This window comes from Telmatherina bonti, assembly GCF_933228915.1.
Source record: "Telmatherina bonti genome assembly, chromosome: 13".
In the NCBI taxonomy this organism is placed as follows: Eukaryota; Metazoa; Chordata; class Actinopteri; order Atheriniformes; family Telmatherinidae; genus Telmatherina; species Telmatherina bonti.
The window spans coordinates 14247281-14258426 of NC_136611.1; the positions used below are offsets into that span (position 1 = coordinate 14247281).

Below are 11146 nucleotides of genomic sequence, written 5' to 3' on the forward strand. Positions count from 1 at the left end.
GACTGACCTGGTTATACCATGAATGGATTATTTCTTCCCTGATGGCACGAGCATATTCCAAGATGACAAAGCCAGGATTCATTGGGCTGGGAAAGAGTAGCTCAGGGAATGTGAGACATCGTTTTTACACATGGATCGGCCACCAGTCCAGACCTGAAGCCCACTGAGAATCTCGGGATGTGCTAAAGAAGTCTTTGTGTTGTTCAGACTTTCATCCTTTTTTTTTTTTTTTTTTTTTTTTTTTTTTTAAATGAAAAATGATGAGAAATAAACCTGACATTGAGATGAAACCACAGCGGTTGCATCCTAAAATAAAAGCTGAAGAATTTGTGACTTTTGGTTGTTTTTTTTTAGAGTTTAAATAACGATTTAGTGTTTTTTCTTTCTGCCTCTGTTGTAAGTTTGGTTCTCAGCCTTATCAATTAAGGACATTTACTTCATTCTTACATAGGACAAAAGCAAGCCACCATTTTCCTTTTGCTGTTATTCCCTCATCCTCCATTAAGCACTGCCTCCTCTGTCTGTAGCGTTCTTCTGCCATGAGTCTGGTGCCACCGTGCTCGCCATGGCTTCCAGGCAGCAGCTGCTTATCACAGGCGGAAGGAAAGGCTGGATCAGTGTCTTGGAGCTTTCACACAGACACCAGCGGCAGAGCTTCCAGGCCCACGACTCGCCGGTCAAAGCTCTGGCTGTCGATCCAACTGAGGACTGTTTCATCAGTGGTTCAGCTGAGGGCAACATTAAGGTATTTCCAAATTTGTTCCTTTCATCAAAGTGATGAAATACATTCAGTGAAACAGATGTTTGACCCTCTGAGAGGGGTAATCCAGAGTAGAAGCCGAGACAATTATTTATTTAATTCTTTTTTCTTTCTTGTTTACTGATGCTTTCAGACTGTTTCTAGTGAACATCTTGATCATTAAGAAATAAAAGATCCTTGAATTTCTTTTAGAAAGTCTTTCATTTTCTACAAGTGCAACCGTGGGGATAGTTCTTCTAAACAAAAATTGAAGTCTGGATTAAGAAAACATTTTCAGTCATTCTTTCTGCACAAAGTAAATTCGTCCCTGACAGAAGAGTCCTGCAGGGTGTTCTGGCACCCAGGTGCCAACATGTCTGGCTCCCATCCACACCAGCAATCAGATGACTGTTGTGTTTATACATAGGGGCAGTGAGCCCCATCAAAGTCAATAGAAATCAATGTTCCCTGATGATTAGCCACCTGCTCAGGACAGCATTGACTGATGGGAACTAATTTGTGAGGGGAAGTTTAAAAGAAAAAAGAAATGGTTTGAGTGAACAGACAGGAGACGTCTACGACTGATGTCTTTCCGGGGATGGCGGGTCTTTAATCTTTTTCAGCAGAATACAGTGGTGCAGATCACACAGCTGTCAGTCCATGGACGAAGCCATTGTGTCATTAAATGTGTCAAGGAAACGGTGCTGCGCCCATCTGCTTGAAATTTAAATGATGAAGCTGTGTTTGATGTTTTCATCTGGACTCCCGAACATGATGATGCTGTACATTTAAAAGGTCACAAAGTTTTTGATGAGCGTCCAAGAACCGGAAGATTAGCTAATATATACACTGTAGTCGATGAAATACTGCTTCTTCAGAGCAGATATTCATTGTAGTTTTCTGTCAGCTGAAGAGTTGAATGAAGGTTGAACGTTCTGCATTTCTTTAGATGAAATCCTCACTTCATAAAGCGCTTTCTGATCTTTGCAGGTGTGGAGCCTGGCCACACAGAGCGTCCTCTACACCTTCCCTAACGAACACGCTCGCCAGTCGCTGTTCAGGAACCTCGGGACGGGCGTGATGCAGGTGGAGGTGGGACCAGCCAACCACATCTTCTCCTGCGGGGCGGATGGTACCATGAAGATGAGGGTCCTTCCCAACCGCTTCAGTGTTGTGAACAACAACCTCAAGAACGATGTGAAATTCTTCATATAGATGGGAAAACGCAGCATCAAAGCTCCTCAACTGAGAAATGTGAAATGCCTCCTTTTTTTTTTTTTTGTAGTGACGGAGCAAACGTTCCCAGCGCTTTTGTGGAAAGCGCTGTCACGCTTGATTGGAAGAATTGCTGCAACGGCTTCATTTTGGGGCGAATGATGACATGACAGAGCAATGATGCGAGCTTTGAAGAGCATCTTTAATGACGAAACAAGCTAAATCCTCGTGGGATTCGCTGACTTTGACGAAGCGGGAGTTTGTCGTCTGATCAAGGGGCGCCAAACGTGACTGTACATGAAATAATCTGGGGTTTGGTTTTTTTTTGTTTTTGGTTTTTTTTTAAAATATAAAATATGAACACAAATTTGGCTTTAAAGGCAACCAAGCTTCAAGTATTTTAAACTGTAGCCACAGCGAGCACAGGGTAATGACTGGGAGCAATCAGAATAAACTGAACAGAAACAAGAACCCAGCTGGAAATGATCTGCTTCAAACTGCCATCTCAGTGTCCACTGGACTGCACATGGAGAGCCTTTTTTTTTTTTTTTTTTTTTTTTTTTTTTGCACAAATTAAAGCTGTAGGAGTGAGATTAAACTAAAGTCCAAAGCTGCAGCGTTGTTGTCATGCAGCATCATCCGGAGTCACCGCTGCAGTTTGTTTGCTGTTTATCATACAAGGACAAAAGGTGAAATCCCCACAACACTGCAAAACACTGTTGAGCCCCCTCAGAACTTTTCAGTGAGGCTGGTGGACATCAAGCAAAGCACATGTCATCCGGCGGCACGGATTCCCAGCTCCATAGTAACATACGGGACACCTGCTGGGTTGAACAACCGAGGACCAGGTCTTTGTCTCCATCAAAACTCATTAGAAATGAGCAGATGTCAACTTCATGTTGCTGTCATTGGTTCGCTCTTTGATTTTTAGCAGCTTTGCTGGAACTCCCTTCCAGCTAGACACAAAACGAACGCAGGAAATCAGTTTTTATAAAGGTGGAAATAAACACATCTCTTATATCAAAAGCTGCAGTTACGCCTTTCAGGAAAAGTGTGCATCTGCTTTGCAGTGGAGGAGAAGTTGTATTGAACCGCTCGTGTGTTTGTCTGACTATGAGGCTAGCAGCTAATTAGCAGAGAGACTGGAAATCCGCCTGCCTGCCTCTGTTCGACAGAAACCAGGTGTTAGTTCTGCGCCTATCAGGCTGCATTAACAGGTAATAGCTCAGCAGTCATGGACGATCTTGCATCTAACATGCGCGTCATCTCTGGAGACGTAGAGACGACGGCAGGTGGACTTGGACAGCAGACTGAGTCAGGCCAGCTGCTTCCTCATTTCTTTTCATAGCTAAGTTCAAACTACTGCTGTCAAGTTTCCCTGGCAGCTGTGAGAGACTTCTATCCATCTCCTGAGCTTTATCTGCCAGGATGAAAATATATCTAAAGGCAACCTAGTCCTTAAATGAGATAGTAGAAATTAGCAAGTTTAAAGTGTGCACTAAAGCACCTGCTCTTTCTGTATTTGCACATAAGTTAAATGAAGCTAAACAGTAGTGTAATATGACTACAATAAGCAAGACGAAAGTACCAAACATCAGTGTTTGGTCATAAGATAATAATATAAAGCGCAATGTTCATGTATCCCAGCATAGATTTAACCAGTTGTATTATTATCGTTATTATTAAGTGTCCTTAATCTTCAATACTACTTGTGCCAGCCTGGTGCAGTACTGGTACTGCTGGCTAATATCGATTAGTGTTGATATTCTGTTGCACAAAGTAGCTTTAAACAAGGCCGTCGATGTTGTGAGACACCGCAAATACCTTTTTCTGGCCTTGTTTATCTTTTTTTTTTTTTTTTTTTTTTTGGAATATTAAAATAAAGACCATGTAGCAGGAAGCTTAGCTGTTGACAATAGATGAGGGGAGGTGGGGCGGGATCTAGGTGGGACATTAAATACATTTGAATGGAAATTGATTTTTTATTCTCGTAACAATGCCTGTCCCCTCCATACACTCCAAACTTTGGCTTTCTGCATCATGATTGACAGCTGCCTTGGAAGCTTTATCGTTTGCCTTGTTTGTTAATTTAATTAGCAGATTTGCTTTATGTAATTTGCTGCTAAAGATTTAGTCATCATTTTAATTATTATGCAGCTTCATCCAAAGCAGCACTTTGCCTTCAGCACAATCTCATAGTCTGATGTACAATATGATGCTTCTTCCTCTCTGATAAGGAAAGGCTGGTGCAGCGTAATCCACTAGGTTTACTAGAAGTAGAAGCTTGTTGTGTAGCTTTAACTTCAGGGCAGAGGAGTTGGATGAAGCAGGTTTAAGGCAGTTGTGCATAAACATAAATCCATAACCTGAGCTTCTTACAATGCATGGAAAGATCCCGACGACTAGTCATAGGTGAAGGGGGGGGTGGGTAACGATAACAGCCACTTTATAAAGACTATTGCTCTGTACAGACAGATTATTATTCTGATATTTATGATATATGTTCATATTTAGGAGTTCGGATCTCCCACACACACACCTTCCTTGACCTGAAAGATCTTGTATAATTCTGCAGCAACTGGAGCGTTAAATCAGTTTTTTATCAAGGCCAAATGTTATGTACTTCTACAAACTCTAAAATAAAATGATTTTTGGTTTCTTTTTTTAATCATTTACTGTTTAAGACTTTCATCAAAAACTGCTTTCAGCTTCGGTGTGTCAGGTTGTAGATGTTGCAACAGAAGATCAAAGATTTAAAAAAAAAAAAATTGTTTGCTTTATTTAAGGAAAAAAAATAGAAAAAAAAATGTAAAGCTTTTTTCCCTTCAACCTTGCAAATGTGAATTTAATCAGATAGTTATAATTTTCTAATGTAAATTGTTTAATTCTTTACAGAAAATGTACGGATGTAATAAAAGTATTGTGTAAAACGAGTAGATTTTTTCTTTTCGTAATTCTCATCAGATGAACAAATACGGATTTTCTTTTAGAAAAAGTATGGACATCTACATACACCACAAAGTCACTGAATATACATCATTTTAAACCTCACCTACAGTTCTGGATATAAAACGACTTATCATTTCTGCACGTGACTTGGACTGAGAATTAAAAAAATATCATTTCCACCCACAGCCAAACAATGACTTGCATATTACTTGTACTAAAGGAGAGATATAATTTTCCGAAGTACCTACACTTGAGTAAATATTTGCAGCATTTGCACTTGAGTCTGAACTGTTCATACATCTATTAAAATCATAATTAGGAGAAATTGTCTGTTTTACTTCCTTTAATTTCTCTGGCAGCTTTAGTCAAATAAAAGGTCAAATAATTCCAGCTTTAAAGGTTTGTCATCATCTCCGTTAAATATTTAATTGATGATAAATATGTTTACTTGTTTATGTTCAGACTGATGATTGGACAAACTACATTATGGAGGCCTTGCTTTGTAGTCTAAGAAATGCTGTCATAATTATCCAGTCATTCTTGCATTTTCTGAAAAACTAAAGAAGCCATGAAAGATTTTTTTTTTTTTTTTTTTTTTTTAAACTTCATTTAGATCTAAAAATCAGGATTTTAGCTTTTTTTTTCCTTTTAAACCTTTTCTTGCTTGTCTTGGTGCTGCGTTCTGCGTTCCAGGAGGAGTTTTATAGACAGAATAATTCACTTAATCTGAAATAATCTGAATTCTTATTTTGCTCCATTTGAATAGGTATTTTAGGTATTTTAATTCCAGAGATCATCTGCTCCACCTGCACCCACCAATGAGCCACCTCCTGAATATGGCGTCCTTTTAAAGTTGAAAGGTAACTTTAAAAACCTCTGTTGCAGAGACTGTTCTGACTGCATAGGTGTATTTTCCATTTCATCATGACTTATTAGGACCGTTTCTGGAGTAAAAGACTTAATACATGTATTTCTGCAACACTGCGCGAAACATTCAAATCCAGATGTTTGCGGTAAAGAATCCCTTTCAGTCTGGAGATGTTTATTCTTGAGTCTTACTGACGTGTATCTACTAACAAATATGTCTTTAAAATCCTCAATTAGTCACAAACCATTCGTCTTCTGTCGGCACTTTCCTGCACTTCTTTGAACGCTACTTAGTCCGTTTTTTTTCCTGCTTGTATGAAGGTAGAAACAGGAACGAGAACCACACCAATGTTCCCCTACTGGTGAACAAACAAGACCCAACTATAAAAACTTGAATGCGTGGATATCCAAGATAAGGCTTCATGTTTGTCACTGTGATGGATAAAATGCTAAACTGATGAGAAATGTTAAGATCACATTTCAATTAACGCATTCTGCTTCATTTACACTCCATATTCCCCTGTATGCAACCAGTGTTTAATGGACCAATCCCAACACTAATCATGTCCTTTGCCAACAAGCTGGCGATCTTCTCATGCAAATATCTGTCCTCTTTTAGCTGCTTTAGGTCTGAAGGGTTTAACTGGCTTTTGGCCAGTTAGTAAAAGTAAATGAACATGTGTTTAATGGGATTTTAGAGTTTCCCACTTCCCGTTGAGACAAATAAAAATAAACCAGAACATCATAGGAGATGTTTAGTAATGGCTTTTCAGTGACATGAGGGAACACAAACATCTCTGCAGCTCTGAAAGCGAAACACACACACACACACACGCACACGCATCAGGTTTGAATGGTTTAAAATAGAGAATAGATGACTTTTATTCCACTTTTTTTTGTATTAGAACCATTACATTAATTATACCTTCACATCACAGTATTTGGTAAAAATTAGTATTTTTACAACTTGGACAATCTCTGAATTGATCAGATACATAAAACTCTGACTTTTAATCAGTCGGGCAGAGAAATAAAAGAAAGCTGGTTTAGATTTGAAGTTGTCACATAATCTGGTTTAACTGTAGCAGACACGCATTTGTCCTGGAAATCTATTGAAATTCTGTGGTTAATTCTATGGACGTTTATCCTCAGATGAAGGAAATGTTTGTTGAGGACACACAAGCTGCGCTGTGTTGGTGTTTCTCCAGATGTCAACAGCTACAAATGTGGCCCGAAAAATCTTAATCATATTTAACAAATGAATTCATTTGATTTTTCTTTTAGACTCTTAGAAAAATGAATGAGACAGAATTTATACCACTGATCTCTGATTTTATAAATTCCTCAGAAAGGCACTGCATACAAAGTTCAAACAGGAAATGAAGCAGGTTAGTTCCTGGACATCTGATTGGCTGCTGGGGGAGCTCACAGCTTGGCGTAATCCTTCAGGATGACCTCCAGCTTCTGACTCAGCATGATGTTTCCTTTAACCTTCAGCTTTCCAGCGAAGAACGCCTGCAAAACAACAAAACCTTGAGTTGTTTTTGTTTTGTTTTTGTCCATTTGGCCTCCAATTATACACAAATTGTTTTGTTGATGTTAACTCTTACGGACGGAGCGACACCCGGTCAGGACATCTGCGGTTATCATGACACACAACTCAGGGGAAAAAAGTGTTCTTAGTGCAAAAGCTAAATATGTGACCACTTATGTTTAGCAACAGCGTGGCGGTAGAATATTTATGGGGTCCGGTGTCGACCGTGCAGCAGAGAAGTCCCTTTACAGAGATGATGATCCAATGATGTGCGCCGTTTTCCTCAGCTTAAAAATCAATCACATGACACGGGGTTATGATGACCCCGAATGACAGTTGGCGGCATCCCTTTCAACTCCGCCAACTAATCTTCCCCCAGCTGCTTCTTTCATCATCGCAGAGGCTGGAAAAGACCCAGCCTGAGGGGGCTTCGGCGCCCAGTCTGCTGACTCTCTATGTGAAACGCACATACACAAACACCGGCCTCCGATCAATAAGAAGCGCTCCAGGAAGCATATAAATTCTGTACAGTGACGGCCACTCTCGCTGACAGATGGGATGCAACAGACATAACAAGTAGTGAGGATTGATTACCCACACTGAGTGCTTTCTGATCTAACGCAGAGATCCCTGCTGCTGCTTTTTTTTTTCTTCCCCCCCCTCTTTGAAAATTGGACATGACAAGATTAAAGAAGATGTCATTTCAGATTGAAGGGCACCTACAATTTTACTGTAACTAAAATGTACAGGAAGTGATTTAAATATTAAGATACTTTTTTTTTAAAAAAATTTAAAAAATAAACTGTCCCCCTTTCACAAGTCAAAGTGCTTTAAAGAGCATGCAAAGTGTAGAAATGACTACTTCTGTGTTACCTTCTGGGGCATGAGTTTCCCCATCACCACCTCCATGAAATCCTCATCTGACACAGTGAAGGTCACGTCCGCCTTCCCGCTGCATGGTCCTTTGTGCAAGGAGCCACTGCCGTTCTTCAGATCAATGGCTGCGGGAAGACGACGGCGAAAGACGAAGGGATTAATCATAAAACACATCAAACTTCGTTTCTCTCCAAGCAGACTTTCACAGTTCTTCAACTTTATTCACCCGCTGACCAAAGTCTCACCGTGGTTTTAAAAAGCCAACTCAGTAAAACAAGCTTCAACGTAGAGCTCGTTGTGAACCGGCAGAAAAAACGTGAAAACACAAGCGCAGACAACCTCCAAATGAAATGAGACCCTCTGTACGATCACTACAAGTTCCTGTGAAAGAACTCTGACTGATAATAGCTTCCAATTATCTAAGTAAAAAGAAAAATAAAACAGCTGGACTTAAACCCCTCCCACAAAAAGATGCTTGAATGTGTCAGCTTCCAGCAGCCTGATCAGGCACCACCAACCATTCTGAACCACATAAAAGCTTTTAATTGGGTGTAAATTTAACATACAACCCTGAAAGTGTGTTTTTTTTTTCCTGGGAAATTACTGGATGTGTTTTAGTCTGAGTTGTTGCTGCTTAAGTATGGCACACGACTGGTTTTATTGCCAAACAGAGGAGGGGGGGGAGGGGTCCTCTTTTTTTTAAATAAAAGCTTTATTTAGTACAGGAAAAACTATGAACTGGTTTCCCTGAAACAGATGCACATGTGTTTTCCTACTTGTCCATGATTGTGTATGCATGACTGAACCACATCAGGACAACAAAAAGCTTAGGAGCAGGAAATAAGATGCATAGGAGGGAGGGAGGCAGTGCACTCTGCTGAGAACATCAACTCACAGTTATACGGCTACATGGAAGGAAGCAGTTTTCTGCTGTATTAAGGTTTAAGAAAACTGTATCATGAACACGCATCCACCTCAGCATCAGTCATGGCCCTCTGTAAGTGCGTGGTTTGTGTTTAACTAACATTTTCTTATAAATTAAACCCAATTTCCTGCTTCCACGCTCTCTGGATAGCTTAATCTTCCCCTTTTCTGCCTTCTTATTGCAGCAGTTTGTCTTCTTTTGTCACATGAACCTGTCATAGGGGTCTCACCAGCACATTTATGCCTACAATTGTTATCCCTATAATACTCTTCTGTGTCTGCTGAGCATTAAGTGCACTCACTCCACTCTGCAGCCTTCTTGCCATTCTTTGTGATCTCCCAGCCGAACACAGCATTCACTTTCTTGACCAACTCTGAGCCCAAATCTTTAATACGACGCCCAATTTCTGCAAACACCAGCTCGCTCTGAAGATCTCCCCCCTGCAGAGGCAGAAATGACAGAAAGCTTGTTTCAGCAGATGATTGGGTACAAGTACACATTTATTTAGTCTACATCAAGGGTGCCAATTTAGCGCGAACGTGTGAGGGTGAAGGGATGCACGGGAAAACGATCCATCACTGAATGGCTTACAGCAGCTTGCAGTTTTAAAATTAAACAATTGCAGAAAACATATATCAGTTTGTTCAAACATGGAATTTCCTTTTCTTTTTTAACAAGACATTTTTTGACTGCTATGTCCTATAAATGCGTCTTCATTTCACTTCCACAAAAGCTGCTGACTTGGATCACCGGCTTTAGCTAACAGCTCTTAAATCTGTGGCAGAACATGATTTCTACGACACCCTGTCAGGTCACTCAGGCAAATAAAGCATGTGCAACCAGAAGCTTTCAACAAGTTGTCATGGCTAACCTGACAGAAGCTTGTTAGGAGGTTGCAGTATGATATGAGACTTGAGTCGTGTAATAAATTTAGACAGTGGCAAAGGGTTTAAATTTTATGTTTCACAGTGTTATTTTTAGTGTCCAGAGGTAGTTTGTGTATGTAACTATTTAACTGGGTGTATAAAGAGCACCTTAGAGAGGCAGAGTCTCCAAAATTAAAGAAACTCTGCAATCTGGGAAAAGCTGCTGACTCTGGAGGTACTTCTAAGTAATGTCTTCAACATTAAGCTGTGAAGTCTTAAAATATTCAACCTTACAGATCACAATATCATTAACGCAATGAGATCTGAAGACATCTCTGTACGCTGGGGATGTAGCCAATGACATTCAGCTCTTAAGCAGCCACTGGATTAAAACATACATGTGTGTCAGAGAAATTACTGCATGGCTCCAGGAACACTTCCAGAAAGGAGCATCTTTGCATTCAAGAGGGACCATCTGGTTAGCGGCACTCAGTTAAAAAGCCTGCATCTCTGACTGACAGTATGGGGGCAAGAGGGCACTACTTTTATGGATTTATTTTATCTATCTATATACATATATATACATATGTGTATATATAGATATATATACATGTGTATGTGTGTATATATAGATATATATACATGTGTAAATATATATATACATATATATACATGTGTATATATATATATATACATATATATACATAAATATATATATACATATATATACATATATATACATATACATATATATACATATATACATATACATATATATACACATACATATATATACACATACATATATATACATATACATATATATACATATACATATATATACACATATATACATATACATATACACATATATACATATACATATACACATATATACATATACATATACACATATATATATACATATACACATATATATATACATATACACATATATATATACATATACACATATACATATATACATATATACATATACATATATACATATATACATATACATATATACATATATACACATATATATATACATATATACATATACATATATACATATATACACATATACATATATACATATACATATATACATATATACACATATACATATACACATATACATATATACACATATATATATATATACATATACA

General features: G+C 38.8%; 2 protein-coding genes across 2 annotated transcripts in view; one reads left to right on the forward strand and one right to left on the reverse strand.

Moving 5' to 3' along the window:
• dmxl1 (Dmx like 1) overlaps window positions 1-2459 on the forward strand; it is a gene marked incomplete at its 5' end in the record, with an annotated part of 50083 nt that extends 47624 nt beyond the window's left edge. The window contains 2 exons of the mRNA XM_079251606.1: window positions 528-745; window positions 1730-2459. Of these exons, the coding sequence (XP_079107732.1) occupies window positions 528-745; window positions 1730-1954 (443 nt within the window). The 3' untranslated portion in view covers window positions 1955-2459. The remainder of the gene's footprint in view (window positions 1-527; window positions 746-1729) is intronic.
• A 4173-nt stretch (window positions 2460-6632) lies between these two features.
• hsd17b4 (hydroxysteroid (17-beta) dehydrogenase 4) overlaps window positions 6633-11146 on the reverse strand; it is a 39879-nt gene continuing 35365 nt past the window's right edge. The window contains exons 23-25 of the mRNA XM_079252137.1: window positions 9407-9545; window positions 8178-8305; window positions 6633-7285 (exon numbers count right to left, since the gene is read on the reverse strand). Of these exons, the coding sequence (XP_079108263.1) occupies window positions 7196-7285; window positions 8178-8305; window positions 9407-9545 (357 nt within the window). The 3' untranslated portion in view covers window positions 6633-7195. The remainder of the gene's footprint in view (window positions 7286-8177; window positions 8306-9406; window positions 9546-11146) is intronic.